The sequence below is a fragment of the Gallinula chloropus genome (genome assembly GCF_964237585.1).
Source record: "Gallinula chloropus genome assembly, chromosome: 1".
In the NCBI taxonomy this organism is placed as follows: Eukaryota; Metazoa; Chordata; class Aves; order Gruiformes; family Rallidae; genus Gallinula; species Gallinula chloropus.
The window spans coordinates 159632124-159651468 of NC_140085.1; the positions used below are offsets into that span (position 1 = coordinate 159632124).

General features: G+C 36.4%; 1 protein-coding gene across 1 annotated transcript in view; it reads right to left on the bottom strand.

The window, feature by feature from the left end:
• Positions 1 to 7586: 7586 nt before the first annotated feature.
• GPC5 (glypican 5) overlaps positions 7587 to 19345 on the bottom strand; it is a gene marked incomplete at both ends in the record, with an annotated part of 701455 nt that continues 689696 nt past the window's right edge. The window contains one exon of the mRNA XM_084261927.1: positions 7587 to 7744. Within this exon, the coding sequence (XP_084118053.1) occupies positions 7587 to 7744 (158 nt within the window). The remainder of the gene's footprint in view (positions 7745 to 19345) is intronic.

A 19345-nucleotide genomic window follows, 5' to 3' on the forward strand; every position in this document is an offset into this window, starting at 1 on the left:
TTAAATTAGTTACTCCCCAAGTTGAGTCTGTTTTACCTGTGATGGTACTTCATCAGTGATCTCCCTCTGTCCTTATCTTGACTGATGAGACTTTACCATTACCTCTCCTAAGCTGGGAAGGTGAGAGAAAGTATAATTACAGTGGCTTCAGTGGGCACCTGGCTTCTAGTCAGGGTCAACCCAGCACAGGGACCTTAAGAACATGTAGTTCCACCCCCCGGCAGATGAGGTTCCATCCTCCGCTGGATCAGGTTACCCAAATCCCTATCCAACCTGTCCTTGAACACTGCCAGGGAGAGAGTGTCCACATCTTCTCTGGGTGACCTGTTCCAATGCCTCACCACCCTCATAGTAAAGAATTTATTTCTTATACTTAGTCCAAACTTACCCTCCTTCAACTTAAAGCCATTACTCCTCATCCTATCACCCCTTACAAAGAAGTTCTCCTCTGAGCAACATCTTCTCCAGGCTGAACAGGCCCAATTCTCTCAGTCTGTCCTCATAGGAGAGGTTCTACAGCTCTCTAAAGATCTTCATGGCCCTCCTCTGGACTCACTTCAACAGCTCCACATCCATTTTGTCCTGGGGACCTCAGAGCTGGATGCAGACTCCAGATGGGAGCTCACTAGAGCAGAGTAGAGGGGCAGAATCACCTCCCTTGAGCTGCTGCTGCTTTTGATGCACCCTGGACACAGTTGGCCATCTGGGCTGTAAGCACACATCGAAGGCTCATGTCCAACTTTACATCATCCAACATTTTTTAGTCCTTCTCCTCAGGTCTGGTCTCAATCCATTCTTCATCCAGACTATAGTTGTGCTTGGGATTTTGCTGATCAAGGTAAAGGCACTTGGCCTTGTTTAACTTCCTGCAGTTTGCACAAGACCGCTTTTCAAGTCAATAGCAGAGACCTTGAGAAGTGCAGACATAGGATGCAGTGTAGAAGAGCAGAGACATGGGATGGTAAAGGGCTAGGCACAGCGTTGGCATTATGGAACCCATGACAGGAAACAATTAGCAATAAAATAATTTTATAACCAGGTAATAGTGTAGCATTCCACTTACATATTTAAGCATCAGTACCCCTGCTGTTTAAATTACTAATATTCTGAAAAAAATTACGTAATTATATATTTCATAGGAAAATACACGATTTTTGTTTCCTTAGAACCATACAGGGAAGAGTTCACAATAGAAATTTTTTTCCTCTAAATTAAATTTTTATTTGTCATGGTGTACATATAACCAGTATAGAGCAGAGAAATGCACATTGCATTACCTGTAGTGTTGTAATGTTTTTTCTAAAACAATCTTACTATATTAAATATATCAGTTCAGTTTTGCAAGTAGATAATACAAAGCCAAGCTATGCTTCTAGTTATATCCATGGACTTCAGTAGTATCACAAGTGTTTAAAAGAAGAATCTGGCCCATGCACTTATTATCAGTCCTACCAATGCTCTGAAATTACAAATACAGTATTTTCTTATAGCTTTCTAAAGATATACATGATAAGCAACACTTACTCTTCATGATCATGTTGCTCTTTAGTTTTCTTAAGGCCTGGTGTCTCATACTTTATTTTATTTCATAAACTTCTGATCTTGCTAAAAATAAAAAAGTGAAAGACAAGGATTTCACGAACACCTCTGTCTGCCAAAAAACTCAGGGATGTGAACAGACATGAACAGCTAACACAGAGGTGTTAGCTACATATATATAATTAAACTACAAGTAAACAGGAAAGCACATTATCCTCTTATGCAATACCAGTTCCCTACAAACCCAGCTACAGGGGACAAAGAAAGGGAAATGGCTCAGGGTAAGTTATACTGGTGTATGTATTGGGCATCATAATTTTGCCCATTGGCAAAAGGGATCTGTTATAGTCTTTCACGTGTGACATATATGAATAAAATCAGAATGTTTTAAACAGCCATATCCTGCTTTAGATACCGAAGTAGGAACCCTTGCACAAGGTGAGATTGTGAACATAATATTTTGCATCATGTGTTTATGCCATTAAAATGTTTTGCTGTACCTGAAGTTGTGTCCACTTGCTATAAATGTGTCACTAAACCACTGTTGCCACCCCATCCATTGTACCAGCGCTGTTGTCTGTGGACATGCAAGGTGAACTGGATCCAGCAGATCCTTTGGGTCAGAAAGCCCCTGAGAGGTTTCACAGCATGGTCCTGTAAACTCTTGTACCAGCACAAATGAGGCAGGCAGTGACATTGAAAGTAGCAGGAGAACCAGAAACTGCTGCTGAGAAAAAAAACCTCCATATGTGACTTAAATTCAAGAGACTTAACAATTGATTTAGACTGCCTGACAAACCTGGAGAGACATAGCTGTGACACCTAAATTAGGCATGCACAGCAGGTGATTTTAGCACAGCCCTCTGCCGCTGTAAGGGGTGATGAGATGCATTGACTGAGTCCTCCCAACCACAGAAGCTCAGCATGCAACTCCTCTTCAGTGTGAGCTGGTAAAAGAGCTTCGTGCGGTACCAGGTATATTGTCTCTAGCATTTCGCCTTTATAAGCTCTAAAATAAAATGAAAGATAGAGTTTCCAACTTCCAGGCATGTAAATTTTGTCTCACAAAATCTGTCAAGCCAGAATTTTTGTACACGCATCACCAGTAAGAAAGAATTAGAGGCTGGAACTTTATTAATAACTTGTTGAGACTTGCAAGAGTAGAATCTGGGTTTTACTAGAGCTACATTAGATTTTTAGTCTAATGTAGTTAGAAACAACATTTTTTTAAATTGCTATGGTAATCAGTTGTGACTCAGAGCACATAGCAAAACGCATAATTTGCTGAATAAGACTCATTTTGCACAATTACTTCAGAGTAGAATTGAACTTTAAAAAATAAAACCACAACAAAACAAACTAAGCAGAGATAGCTTCAAGCCCTTGTTTTTATTCATGCTCCTGAGAAGATGCTATGGAAATATTAAGGTTAGTTTGAAATCTTTGATAGGTTAATCTAAACCCTAAACCCTGTAGGGTTTAACCCTGTAGGCTGAGCAAGAATATTATTTTAATAAACATATAAAAATACAGGTATAGAGAAATAATCAGTGTGTATGCATATCTACCTATGTATAGAAAGAAAGACAAAGATAACCCGTTATGTGGCCGTACTTATGCTTCATCTTTTATTAGTCATGAAAGGAACAATTTTCTTCCAAAGACTATTAATGTTTTTTGTTCTCTTGTTCCAGCTACACTGAAGAAAGTTGTTACCTTGAAGCATTTATTTAAAGTGCTAGCACATTCATTGTAAGAGAAAGGACTTCCGTACATTTTTTCCTAGGAAATACAATGTATATTTAAACATACAGGTAAATCTAAAGAAAATTAAAAATGGACATTCAAGAATAACGCAATCTTACCAAATAAAAATATCATGGATTTTATAAAATGTTGTATCTTTAGATTATTCTTTTTCTAAAATACTGTTTTACAGCTACACTGTCCTCTAATAAATTATTCCCTACAAACTTCTCTCTCCTTATGCTTGTTTGTGTAATTTTTTTAATTGTACTGAGACCAGTTACACAAGTTTAATAGCAATTTCCATCACAATTTTAGTATGAATGTCTGTCTGAAAAGTAGTACTTGTTGAGCAAAACATTCCTACTTTAAACCATTAGAAAAAAACCCTTATTTAAAATAAAGCAAAACAAACAAAAAAGAATCTCATTTAACAAAGGTTTTGTGAGATACAGAGAAGTTTTAGGCTGTTAAGAACATCTGAGTAAAATCAAATGGAAGCACTCGCAGAAACCCAGACCCAGGTGCCATTTCTCAGTTCACCCAGGGAGCTCAGTGGCCGCTGTGTGTTGCCTGCATGACCCGCTGTTGGGAAAAACCTCTGCATCCCAAGGCAGCTGACCCAGAGCGGCTCACATACATACTGCATATAGTCTGTAGATCTGCAGAGACAGATGTTATTGCACTGTATTGTCATTATCTCAAGTTCAGCCTTTTTTTTTTTTTTTTTTTTTTGCCTTTTTTATCTTTTTTCTCCTCCTGGCTTCTCTAACATACTCTGCAATTTTTCTGCTATTCCTCATTTAATTGCTGTTTTTAACATAGGCAATGTTTTAGTTTGTTTGCTGTTGTGTTTGTTTTTTCTTTTTTTCCAGTTGCCAAACTTGAAGCTGTAATACAACATCCTGCCATGTTCCCACAGTCTCCTGCAAGGGTATCACCCTTGCAATGTAACCAGTAACCTGGAGGCAAATTGCCAAACAGGCTTCCCATGAGGCAAGTGTCTTCTCCTCGTTCTGAGACATTTTAATGATATTTTTATAGTTCTCCAAGATAAGATATGACTTTATTTTAAGCATGTTAGATATGATGAATCATAGAATCATAGAATATCGTGAGCTAGAACGGGCCCATAAGGGTCATCAAATACAACTCCTGGCTGCACTCCAGACCACCCATGTCAGAGCATGTGACTGAGTGCATCATCCAGATGCTTCTTGAACTCAGCCAAGCTCAGTGCTGTGACCACTTCTCTGGGGAGCCTGTTCCAGTGCCTGACCTCCATCTCAGTAAAGAACCTCTTCCTAACATCCAACCTAAACAGGCCATAAAAAAACGAGGAGCAACTCAGATTAATCAACATATATCTGAAGAGGCTTTAGGACCTAATCATTATTTGAAACTGTTATATCTTTGATTATGTAATGCCACCTGCAAAGTCTTGAACTACAGACAAAAGTGAGGAACAAAAAAAAGTGATTTAGGATATAAATAAAATTCCAAGTAATGGATATCGGTAGATTATTTTCCTCCACTTCTGAATCTCCTATTCAATGCTTTATTGAATATATGAAAAAGGAAAATAATTAAATCAGATTTTCTTTCCCTGCATTACCAATGTTGGAATTTCAGTGTATGCTGAGACAAAAAGACAAGTGAATTTGATAGACAGGTTTACAAAACCTGCAAAAGAAAAAAAGAGGTCAAGCAAAATGTACACACTAGCACACATGCCTACTAATGATGTTTATCTGGGCATGGAATTACTCTTAGGAATGTGCACTTGCTTTTTTAAATTTTATATCTGTTTACATCTATGTTATACTGTGAACACTAATGACTAATAAATGCTTTTGGGAATAAAAGTATTTAAATATGTTTCTTTATATTAGTCGCTTTTTTATATAATCTAGGAAGAGTTCTAGATAGAGTGCATACAATACTGTACTTTTTTTTTTCTTGTAACAGACTGCAAAGGAGAAATAGCTACAAAATATTCCTAAATGCTTTCTGGTTCAAATAACATGAGAATTAGTGATGGCAGCATAATCACATCTTCTAACAGTAATATATAATGTGCCATTAATACTGTAGAACACTTTAGCTTACCTCATCGTGTAAAGCATGAAAACTTGAGCCGGGATTCATGTTGTGATTCAGATTTGCATTTATGTGTCACCACCTCAACTAGTCATCTAAGCTCCCAATATTACTGATAGAGACCTGGTGTATGATTCACAGGCCCACATATGCATGTTTAGATCTATCTGAGATACACAAGGATATCCCACCTAGCTATCAGCTATCACTCGAAATGGCTCCCATTTAAAGAACTCTGGAATTGCACATAACTCCTGTCACATATAGCAGTCCCATGAGGATGTCTTAGATACTCCAAGAAGTCTTAGGAGGCACCAGAGATTTTTGGGCAACTGAGTTGCTTTCTTAGGTGTCTATCTTCACATGATCTGAATAACTCACTGGGCTTCACTGACTGTGCTGACAAAGGGCTCAGGCCACTTTTCCACAGAAAGGCTTGAGCCTTTTCAGAACAGTAGCTGGACACCAAGTAGGTTTTCTTACACCTCTTAAACTAGCACTTGTTGCTGTAGTATTTTTAGCAATTGAATGTTACCCTATAATTCCACTGCAGTGACAGTTTATATATAGAACACACATTTAATACATGTATAGCATATATGTAAATATCTGTATTTAGACATACAGATTGAGATATCTGAATCCTCCACCAGTGAATCCTAACTTTGATGTTACCTCTAGACAAAATGCAGATATATGCTTATCTGTGTATGCATACACAGTATTTAACGTGCAGTTTTTCTGAACAATGCAAAGCAATTTCTACTAAAATTAACTGAATTTACTCTATGGATTTTTTTTCTCCCTTTTTAGAGAGAGAAGGACAAAATCAGTGTTTTCTCTTTTAAAGGGATCACATTGCAGAAAGCGGGATTTTAAATACAAAATTCATAAAGTGCTAAGCAACTGTTTCATCAGTTGCTGTTAGTTGTGTGTAGGGTTGTGAATAGCAATAGCTTACATGGAGATCAGTTACTCTTGTTTTACCCTAGGGGCTGATGCTGTTTGATTTACTCAGTAATGACCTGGATGATGCACCAGAGTGCACTTTCGTCAAGTTCTCACAGAACATAAAAAGTGGGAGGAGTGGCTGATACACAACATAGTTGTTCTGCCTTTGAGAAGGACCCTGATAAGCTTAAGAAATGGCTTGATGGGAACTTCATAAAGGTCAAAGAAAGGAAAATGCCAAGTCCTACATCTGAGGAGGAGTAACTCCATGCACCAGTGCATGCTGGTGCCAACTAGCTGGAAAGCAGTTTTGCAGAGAAGGACCTGGAACAGCCTAATGGACAGCAAGTTGATCATAAATGAACAATAAGCCAACTACCTCCTGGACTGAATTAGGAAAAACATTGCCAGTAGGACAAAGGAGGTGATCACCTTTGATCAGCACTGGTGAGACCATATCTGCAGTGCTGTGTGCAGGTGTTGGCTCCCAAGGACAAGAGACATGGACATACTGGATAGAGTCCTGAAAAGGGTCATGAAGATTTTTAAGGGCTCGTGTGAAGAGAGGCTGAGAGAGCTGAGACTGTTCAGCCTGAAGAATAGAAGATGCAACAGACATCTTATCAATGTGTATAAATACCTGATAAGGGAATAAAGAAGATGGAGTAAAACTCATCTCCGTGGTGCCCAGTGACAGGACAATAGGCAACGGGCACGAACCAAAATACAATAGAAAACATTCAAATCTAAGAAAAAACTTTTTTTTTTCTATGAAGGTTCAAGCACTGGAACAGGTTGCCCTAAAAGTCTGTAGAGTCTCCATCTTTGGAGACATTTAAATGCAAACTGGACTTGACTTTGGGCAACTTGCTCTGGTTGACTCTGCTCTGCACAGGATTGGTCTAGATGATGTCCAGGGACCCTTTCCAGGACATGGTGATTCTGTGAACTCTTTCTTGCAAATCGCTTTTAAAAGAAAGATTATTGTAGTCAACTTGTTTTTAAGATGAAATATTATAAAAGGAAACATGATTTTGCATGACTATACAGGTGTTGAAAAAACCCAACCCAAACCACACAAGAAGAATATTACACAGACAGCTTTGTTGATATTCAGGCCTAAGATCAGAGTCTGATATTACACAAGTTATCATAAATATTGCTACAGCCACCAAATCCCTTATTCCAGGCTTGTGAGTGAGGATAAACAGATGACAATGAGAACCATATATCAAGCTAGGACTAAGCAGTTACCAAAGAGTGAGAAATAGTGTTACCCAGCTAATCAGCATAAATGTCATATAATCAGCCATTGTTGTACGTCCTGCTCCAGTTGTGTCTAAAGTGCTGCCATCGTTGGCTTGATGGATTTGCTTTACGTCACTGAGGCTCGTCTTGTCTGGCATCCCTGCTGAGACAAATAAGAAAATATAGTATGATGCATGCCTTGTCACTACTGGCAACATTTTATAGCTAGAACAAATTTAAATATCCTCAGCACACAGACTGTCACAGTTTGGTTTCTAATTCTCATGTAACTGCCAAATTCAAAATCCTTTATAATTGCATCTAGAAACATGCACTATACTATATGGCTATTCATCGTTGAAAATAGTTCAGAGGTCTGCCAGCTCTGAACAAAGTTGTTCTTGTAGAAATATATCTCAACAAACATTTGCAGACTGAAGTGAACGGTTTTGCAAGTCCCAGTGGTACATAAAAGTCCACTGCTCACATCTTTCTTGGATCTGAAGGAAAAGGGAAATAATTTAATGTGAAATTGCATGTGTCGGAGTCCCAATATTATTCCAAAATAATGTATACCTGATGGAAGGTATGCAGCAAAGCATACTCGTGGATACATAAAACCTTCATTTTGGCACAATTTAAACAGACTTTACAACACTGTAAGGCAAAATTGTAAAGCTAACTTTAAACAGGAACTCTCTTCCTGAGTTCCTGGCTGAATATTTGTACTTTTTGGACCAGGGTAAATATTTCTCCATCTTGAAACAGTGCTTTTTATGGAGCAAGGATGTAATCACCCATTATATTTCCTCTGCCTGGTTAAACAGTTGGAACCAGAAGGTCTTGGAGACACATTCGGATTTTGTAGCATTGTCAGCTGCTTGTATTTGCTATGAATACTTCTAGACTAACTGACTTATCCCATATAATAACTCGTGGCATGCCACTATCAATCAAAATTAACAAGTCTAAATTCAGTGTTATTACACGCAACAAATATTGACATTGTAATTACACTGAGACTGAAAAAGGCTTCATATAAAGCAAAGTCAATATTTATGTAATTAGGTCAATACATATATAATTCAGAAGGTAAGCTCTACTGTTGGAACAGCAGCATTAGAAAGAAGCTCAGCTCTACTAAGCTGACATATTGATTTTACAGTCTGAGTTTCTGCATTATTATTCATTGTTTAGGTACTTCTTTCTGTATCACTAGGAAAGAAGAATAAACTAGTGATACTTTTTTATTACTATTCAAAGGGACTGGAATAAGGTATGAATATTTCAGTTGTGGTGTTGTCCTCTTTGTTAACCTGGTTTAATGGAAGCTACAGAGAACCCTGATTTCTAAAAGGAACAACTTTTTTGGTACTTGTGTTAAAAATACTCTTTTCTCTAAAAGCAGCTTGAAAGCTGCTCTTTGTGAACCTGCTGTATGTACTAAAATCTTCTTCCTGTAGCCTGAAAAAATGCATTAAGGGAAGAGTCAGCTAAAGTCAATCATGTTGTCTGAAAAACCTGCTAGAATGAATTTGTCTTCTTTCCTGCTTTACTTAGACAGCAGAATATACTGCTATTTTGTGTGGATTTATTGATCCAGTGCTCTTGCCTGGAATTTGTGAAAATTACCTCTATGAGTAGAATGCAGGTGGACATAGAAGGAGGAAGAGTGGCAATAGAAGTTGAGAAGGAGGGCATGCAACTTCTCCTTATCATGCACATTCAGTAATGTGTCTAGAAAAATATCAGTCAGTCAACACTTCACTTAATGGATGTTTGGTGGATCACCAAAGAAGATGTGTCCAAGTGGGGTCTTTTTCAGGGAAGTTTTGAAAGTAGAACAACAACAAAATGGTTTGGGTCATTTCTCCAGAGTATTAGTGAGGATTTCTCATATTTAAAAAGTCTAATTTTAACAGAGAGTGAAAAATTCAACGCTTACCTATACAACAAAGCAATTCATCATGTGCTATAGATATAACAAGCACATTTTTTTCCCAGTGTATTTACAGATATGCTGTCACAGTAGTGAAAGAGATGGCCTTATCTTAGACATCTAGGGTATCACTTGTAATAAAAGATAATTATAATACAAAGAAGAATATTCCTAGATCTTGCAGTTAAATAAATAGCTGGCTTCGGTTAAAAGTATTTGATCTTAATCTGAAGGCAACCTGACTGGAGACTCAGGTTTATTTCTTACTGAAAATTTAACTGAAAATTTTATTTAAAATAGGAAAAGAATAGATTTTGTTTATTGGGAAAGTTTATCTCTTTTTTTCTTTTCTTTTATTTCCAGACTCAAGTGAAAACTGCAGACTTTGGAAGTTCCCAAGTAAAGAGTATTTTAAGAAATGTTCAGACCCACCAATAAATTTTCCTTTGATCAATAAAAATGCCATAAATTATTGAATATAATCTCTGGTGCTACATGCATATACTGATAGGATTGCAATGTAAACAAACAGCAAACATTTCACCTATTCAATCAGCCCCATAGACCTATGCCACAACTAAGCTCAAAAAATATACTGAGACATGTTTCCGTGGAAAAAATGTAGCAGAAGAACACTTCTAAGAAACAGCCTGTTTCAACAGGACTGTGTTTTTTTCCAAAAAATGCTGCTTTTTTTTTCTTTTTTAGCTAGTTCTAATAAGTATAACTATACATTTAATTCCTATACCTAGGCTATACTTTCTATTTAAATAAGTAGGTTCTGTTGCCATTATGTGTCGGGATTTAAAAATATATGTCATATTTCATATATTCTAGTCAGTAATGGAACTGGTCCTTTCCTCTAAATGGATTTAACTCTTGTAGTTCACAGTAAACTTGCAATGAGATGTATCTAAACATGTATAGCAGAAGAGACTAAAACCTAAAGCAAATGTACTTCCAAAGTAGAAGCTAAAATTATGTTCTAGAAGAAGCATTTAAGTTTTCTAGATATAAACATTCAATTTAATATCAAAATCATACTAGAGCTAATATTTTGATGGCAAAATTCAGACTTTCAACAGAGATTCAGAGAATTTTTCTGAAGAAAAGCTAGAATTGCAGCAGAGGAGAAGATAAATCTCTTGGGAATTAAAATCCAAATATAATATTTGCATTAACCTATATAAAACAAACCTGCCAAGCATCCCATTCCTGTCCCCAGCATCAGCTGTGAAACTCAGTTATTGGCTGCAATTTAAAATGTTGTCCTGCTCTGGTCTAGAAAAAAATAATCATTAAAAGTACTTTAACAAACATTATGACAAATATTACAGTATCTAGTTACAGTATAACAGCTGCAGGGTATTTCTATTAGTCTTGAGCATCTTAGAAAGATGTTTAAAGCTTGTGAGAGTTAATAGTACCGGCAGTCTTGACAGCTGACCTGCTGCATTCTCCAGAACAGATACAGCAACAGTTTTCTTCCAATATCCAGCAAGTGCCTTTAACTCTGATTTGAAAAATCAAACCTAAAGTCATGGAAGATTTTAATTTGATATGGAGCTTTTCTACAGAGATTTAGAAAACATTGCAAAAATGGCTATGACTTTGGAACTTTTGAGCACTAGATACTTGCCTACCAAGGACTGTGGCTTGAAGGTTTTTTAAACATTTTAACAGGAACTTCCTTTAATTATTGCCTTGTTTAAAACCAAACCAGAAATTCTTTGTGTAATTTTAGTCTTACCTCAAACACATTACTGTATTATCTTTTGCCATCTGCTGAATACTAACATGGCTCTTCAAGACAAAATGAAGCTGCCAAATGAGCTGCTGTGGGAATCCTATTGGATAAAAACCCTGTTAAAATTTTAGAGAGGAGGACCTGGATTTCTCTGTCTCAGCATCATTCTTGTGATATTCTGGAAGATCCAAAATACAGCGTTTATGGCACAAGCTTTTTCTATGAGCTTCAAATATGAGGAACAAATTGAGCAAGGATGGGATAGTGTTTCAGGTAGGAAAAAAATGTAGAATGTCTTTTACAAGACAATAGTCCTGTGAAGTTGTATGGAAAATCCTTTATAGAAGGGCAAATAATTAATTTAATCATTATATGTAAGCTAAATTTTGGGATAACAGATAAGTGGTGAAGAAAAACACTGATCTAGTTGAAGTTCTGTCCCAAAATTCCTCAGAAAGATCTTGAAGAAGCTTTATGAGTGTTAATGGAATACACTGAGGTCAGAGGAATAGACAAAAAAATTGATGTGCTGTAGGTGAATGTTTAAATATGGAGCTGGAGATGTAATTCACAATAATGAGATACCTGGAAAAGTGTGACATGTAGACATCTTGGTCATGAATTTATACAAGTCATTTTGGGGAAGTGGAAGAAAAGTTTGGACACAACTGATAAAGTAAACTGTAGAATTTATAGGCAAAGGCAAAAAGAAGAATAGAATGATGATTAAGAGAAATGAAGGGACAGTAGTATCAGAGCAAGATGTTCAGAAATTTTCAGCTAGCAAGAGACAGGACAATTGCCTTACTGTTTCAAGTAAACACCAACACTAATACTGGCATATTTGTATTATGAAGGTAAATACTAGTTTGATTTCTGCATTTCATAATGATGAGGTCTCAATCTTGACTTTATGCAATTAAACTTTTAAAAAATGCATTAAATGATTTAAAAAAAAAAGAAAAAATGTGTTTACTTTGCATTGTAATTCATGAATTAATATTAGTCACTAAATCCTTTTTTTTCCTGGCCAATGCTTTGCCATCTGGAAATCTTAAATTTTGTAATGGATATCATCTCCTTTTCTTTACTGATGTGTCTTTGAGGTTTTTTTTTTTTTCCCCAGGTTTTATTCCAAACTACATAATATCATGAAAACATTTCAAAACATAGTTAAAACATAGTTATAGTAAACAAAGAGCTGTGTTTAAACCCCTCAGACATGCTTCAGTTTATATATAGTGACTACTGTGAAAGTTCGCATTTCCTACTTTAAATAATGTATAGATTCCTTTATTTAATAGTTCTATTAAGAAAAACATGTTCTGTATATGTCAGATCATTCCTTAGTTAGTGTGTTTAAGCCATTAATCTTAAAAATATCACAAAATACTTATGAGTATCCCATGACTAGAAACCAAAGTAGAAACAATGGACTACCTCTACTATTATTTGAAGATTTTTCCATGTAAAGTTCAGGTAATGTCAGTGATGAAATCTCAATAAAGGGAGAAAAACATGTCTGAGAACAACTATACTATGAAGGATACCTGGCAAAGGACTAATTTCTTGAGGCTGTTTTCATATTTTTATGACTGCATCTATATTTAGAAAACATAAGAGATGTCCCTAAAAGGAAAGCGAATGCTCTATTATGCTTGAACAGATGCCCCTTTTATAATACACATATAACAGTGCATGTATTCCCCCTCTTCAGGACATCTGTGGGTTTTTATGATGAAGGGCAACTTTTGCCCTCTCCATTGCAGAACAGGAGGTTTGAAATGGATGATCTCAGTGCTCTTTCCAACGTCAACAATTCTGTGATTTAGTAATTCTGTAAGTATTAAATGTTTCACAATTCAGCACCAGTCATGAACAAACAAAAAACCCCATTGGATTTCACTAACAAGTAGTACAGAGGAAAGGAACCTACATTGCTTTACCATTCTTTGGCTACATAGCTTTTGAAGATGTGCACAGTGATATGAGAGATATCTCTGCTGAGAATTAAGTCAGGAATCAATCAAGTGAAAAATGTATCTCTGCTTTATTTTGTTTAGTTTTCATTTAATGAAGGAGAAATTAACAACTGATCCACAGAGGCTAAAGAAATGTCAAAATTTTCAAGCATTTTTCCAATGAAGCTTTGGGGATTTTTAGGGTTTAATTTTAAAGAAGAATAAATTATATAGTACTGCACATTGGTTTGCAGTATCTGAATTATAAATCAGTTTACTCAGCTGAATTTCTTCATACTTCAAACTTCTTGTCTTTCAGCGAAGCTCTGTCTGCTACCAGGGTCATGAGAAACGAACAGAGTGAACAGTATTCATTTAGAATGGATGAAAGCTTCTGCATTATGGAACCTATTGTTACATAAACATGCATACAATACTGCTTTATCAGTAAAATTAATGAATCAGCACAGAAAGCAGGCATCATTGATACTAAAACTGTACTTTGTAAGGTGGATTGGAATCCAATTCCCTTGTGTCATTAACTGAGGTCTAAAATCTTAATTTCAGTGCAACAAATTGTTGCATCTGATTGTTTCAATTCCAATAGATTGTCAATAAAGGTAAGATGAAAGAGAAAAGAAGGTGCAAAACCAAATTTTGCTAAAACAGTACCGTCTCTGTGTCACTATTTGAGTCCACCTGTGACCATTGCCTGAGGCTTTTGAGGTGAGAGAAACAGTATGATATAGTGAAAAATTTAAATAATCAGCCCATTGGGACCCCTAACTTCTGGAATTCAGTGATTAATGTGTGTCTTGGAACACAGGGATACATATTTATTATCCTTGTGAAGTAGAGTGAATGATTCTCATAGTTCTCATAAATTCATGCTACTTTTTCTACAGCTATTTAGTATTATGCAAGAAGAAACCAAACCAAAAGCAGTGAAAAGCCAAAATAAACAAAGCAAAACAAAAACCAAACTGAAAATGTACTTACACCTTCTCAGTTGTATGAGATAATTTTTTAATATGAAGGCCAGAGTCCTTAAAATACACCCATTAAAACCAATTCAGTACAGCTTTTTTAAAATCACAGATGAGCTCATATTCTGGCAGAACAGAATTTCATCTGCTTTGCAATAGTGTTTATATTGGTTGGTTTGTGTCAGAAATTATAAGTTTAGAGGGCGAGCACCATCCCCAGTGCAGCATAAAGTATCATTATGCTGATGCTGAAGTGGTGAGTTTAAGAAGATAATAACAGATGATAGGTGAGGCATGATTAATGCCACTTAGTTTTTCATATCTGTACAGTCTACATCTACAACTAGGGTTCAGTTAGTTAAACATAACCATCCTCAGACATGTAGATGTAGGAGCGGGAAGTATTGCAGCTGGCATACAGCTGTGTATCCAAATGAAGTCTGATTCTAATAAAACCTTTTAAAGGAGGTTTTGGACATCCTAGAGCCCCTCCAGTGGCTTTTGGCACTTCTGTTCAGGCAACAGAATCCTGCCCTCCGTCAGTTAGTTACTGCAGCTCCCATTATAGTGAATGTAGAGAAATAAAAAAAATGCAGAAGAATGAGATGGAGTACTCAGATGTGGATATTTAGTCTGAATTTGCACAAATGAATCCTACACTTAAACATGGAACAGGTTCACCATTGAGTGGCCAATGAATGTTTTCCAACATACTACCTGTCATTTTGCTTTATGGTTGAAAAGCAAAGCTAAATACTGAATCAGGTAGCTCTGGCAAATGGAATACATTTTAGAAATTAAAAGTAGGGAAAATAAAACAAACAATAAAAAGGGTGGGGTATTGATTAAGTTCATATTTGTTTCACCTGCAGTCTTATGTTTTCACTTTCATACCTAAACCCTTGCCTTCAAACATTTTTGGTTTCAGCATCTTCTGTTGAAGGGCAGGCTGAAGGGCTGCCATATTGGCAGGAAAATAGTCAATGTCTGATGTGTGCAAGCATTTCTGAGAAGCCAATATTTCATGAGCATGCTTCCTGTTAAAGTACAGAGTGATTGCAGCTATATTTACATAGCTAAATACACATCCCAGAAAGAGATCCTTCAGGTAAAGTGGTGTTGAGGGACTTATGTCCACCATGCTCAAAGATAGCAATACCTAGAAGAAAGAGCTAAACAAAACTCCACTACACAGTACAATGCCCTGCACCTCTTTTAAGCCACACACAGTGGTCTCCTAGGCTCAAAGACCCAGTTATCATTTTGTTTGCTTGTTCTGAGTTCAAAGTGCCTGGAAAAAAAAGAGAAGAGGCTTGAGCTGCAACTCACCAGGTGGTGTTTTTATAACATGACACCGTAGGAGTGCATTACAGGCTCTGGGATATGATATCCAAGCATGGGAAAGTGTTTTGAAAATAAAAAGCCTGTTGTTGAGGGACTTGGTAGGGCAGAGAAATCCAAGCCTTCAGTCGTCTGGTTTGTGTTGCCTCTTGGAAGCAGTCCTTGGAATGAATTACCCACAGAACTTGAGGTTTGTTTTGGAGGCATGGAGATGGTTTTCCTTAATGTTGAGCCATAGAGTGAATTAACATTTATGCAATGTGGACAATGGGAACTGGAACCAGTAGACAACCCAAAATCTAGCTTGTGACAACTAGACAGCGTAGACACAGCCAGTGAAATCACTGAAATTTGGAGAATTTCTTAGTATCATGGGAAAGTTCTGTACTGTGATATAAATTCTTGCAGCAAATTCTTAGTGTCCTCATGAGTCTCACCTCTGCAATTGGCCAGTCATTTCTTCCAGAGAAATGCAATCGTGTGGGTTTTCATGGCTGTTCATAAGAGAAGCAGCTCAGGAAACCTGTATCAGATCCCAGGCAGAACCTTGAATATGAATAGCAAAGGACTGAAGCTGACCTATATGCCATATGGTGATGGGGAAAGGGACATGATGCTCATTTAGGGGCCAAGCCAACTGCAAATTATACTTAGCTTGCCTCCAAAGGGAGATTTTTGTGTCTGTATGTGACAATCAACACACCATTATATTTTTTTAGCTCTCAGAGTAATTTTTTTTCTTTTTTCCACTCTATTTCCCCAGGGAAAACTGTGTCACTGTCCACATAATGTAGAACGCCACAGCGCACTGCAGGTAAGAACTCAAAACGCATTGTACTGAACCTGTTGTCAGTTTTTGCTCTCTGTCTATACACCAAACATAGATGCTGTTATGAAGAAATTTTCCTGAATAGGTAATTAGTATTTATTTGGATGAAATAATTTGATATAAAATCGTCCTTTTTGACTCCATATATTCTAATGCTCATTGTATAATACACAAATCAAGACAAATAGCAATTATAAATGCACAGGGAATATCTAGATGCAAGCAATCTCACCTACAAACAAAGGAATATTATTACTGTTATTGTTAGAAAGCAATTAAGAAGTGGGCCTAATGGCATTAGCTAAGAGAATTCTGCATAGTTAACCGTATTTTGTGAAATGGATCCAGCATATCATGTTTAACTGCACATATTTTATGAAATCCGTATATATGAGAAATGGAGTGCAACCAATGATCTTAGCATAAGTCTGGCAAGTCACTTTAACTACAAGAATAGCAGACATTAAGTCTCTAGTCTAGTATTTGAAAGTTTTCTTTCAAAGTTGACTGTGGCGTTTGTTTCACATTATACATTAATGAACTCAGTATTTCCATTTAGGAAACAAAGCTTTTATGAGTTAATGTAATACAAACAAATGGTGTCAGAAACCAAAACATTTCCATTTATTTCATATTCTTAAGAATGAGAAAAAGATAACATTATTTGTTGAAACGGTATAATGTGTATATATATATATATTACTTTTAGGTCAGTTTTAGCATATAGCACAGCATTAGATGTCTAACAGACATAGCTGTATTTTGCATATTGAAACTAAAAACTAATTGTATTTTTCATCTGAGGTAGAGAGAACCACAGTAACCTTCACTAGATCTATTTCTATTACTTTCTTAGCCAACAGCTTCTAAATCCATGTTCATTATAAAACATGCTCATTATAACTTCAATGCTCCAGGGTGCTGGAATCAGCATTGTCAATAATGCCTGTTTAAAATTAAAAAAAAAAAAAAAAAATCCATCTTTTCAATCATTTTCACTATCAAGGCACTTTTAACATTTTTCATTAACCTATGCAAAGGCTTCATAATCAATAAAAAATTATAATAGGGCTAAAGTCCATTAAATCAGACTGGGTAAAACTTCTTCATTCCTTGAATTTTCATCTGATCAGTGTTAATTTCCTTCCTATGAGTTCCTGTATGTCCCATAAAAATTATTTTCCTTCAAAAGAATTTATCCACGTGATTTTTTTTAAGTTTGTTTCAGTTTTCGATAGATTTGTAATATAACAAATCTGTTTTGTACAAATCTACCATCTAGAGGAGAAAGAAATATTTGAACTGAAACACCTGAAAGTAATGCATGAACTTGAGTTGAGGAGGAATGTTACTAATTAAGCCCATTAAGAAAATGGAAATATTTTTCAATTTAAAAAAAATTATTCAGATTCTTAAGATTTATGGCCCAAATTCACTGTAGAAGTTAATTGTTTTACTGTTTTTCTGGATGTTGCTTTTAAAATGAGAGTGTAAAGTCAGTCTTTTCCAGCAGAGAAATCAGATCTGAACTGAGTCCTATTGTTAAGATGACGAAGTAACTTTGTTAACTTTTTTTAAGGTCAGTTCACCTAAAATTCCAGTCATTCCATTTTCTGTTAAAAAGGAACACAGCCTGTAGATTAGTTTAATCCCCCAAAACACTGATACACTAAACTGTCTTCTTAATTTTTCTTTTAAAGCCTATTTAATGAGATACTTCCACAATTTAAGCTGATTTAAGGCAGGACTGCTTGCAGTCATTTCCTCATCACGCCTTCCTGGTGGGGGGCTGTAAATCCACCCACTGGCACCTGCAAAATTCCCATAGTGAACCTGTTCCCGGAGGTGAATGAGCAGACCCGTGGTTTTTTGTCTTGTGGAGGGAGTTTTACAGCAGTTTGAGTTTACTTTCAGAATCACCCCATGGTGGGATCAGATAAATGCTGGCAAGAGGAAGAAGGATCATGCTGTTGTAATCTGGGAACGGGCTTAAACTGTCAGCTAACCATAACATCGTAAAGCACGCAGAAACAGACTGAGAAAAAAACCCCACATATAATCCACTGTTAATATCTGACCTGAACCCACATCAAAGACTGGATTACTGACAAAAAAGGAAGTGTTGAGCAGTAAAGAAGGAAGGTGTCCTTGTCTCCATTCCTTCCCGGTAAACAAAAGCCCACTTTTTTTCCATGTAAATAAGCATGGAACACAGAGATTCTCTTCACTTGCTGATTTCTCTTCCTTTTTTGGGATAACTTTTGATTCCCCAAGCTTTAGCTAACCTATTACTTTGAAAATGTATCAAAATCATATGACTCAAAAGAATCTCGTTCCTGATGTCATTTTAGAAATGCTGTGTTTTCTAATCAGATTTCAAGGTTTAAAACCCCCAATTTTTCATATAAATTTTTGCTCTCCAGTTTTCAGACAGTCCTTTCTGCCAGAGCATTTAAACTTATTTCAGGTTAGATGAATATCTGTGATAAATTCTTTGGTGCTTATTGATGAATATTGATCTGCATGCTTCACTGTTTTTAGTGCCTTAGAAAGCCTTGTGTCTTAGCACATCCCAAGAGTATGAGATCATTGATCTGAAGTCACGAAGAAAGGACAGATCAAACATCAAAACAAACTCAATCTATAAGTTTAGAAATAACTGGCAGCAGTGCAAAGACCTGGTACCTGTAGCAGTTTTACCTCTCCCTAGGAAAGTTAGCCTTGCAGAATTCCTATCAATACGCAGGTTCTGCATGAGTATATGTCTTCCATTCAGCAACGTGTAACTAGTGCTTCTATTTGCAGAACAGAATAAAAACTGCTCCTGAACAGAATAAAAACTGCTTTCCCTTTTGTGCTCCCATAGCCTAACAAGGCTGACCGCTGACTTGATTTGCTGTGGTCCACTGACCGGGGGGAAGTAGTTTCTAACAAAAGCAAGATATCAGTATCCATGCT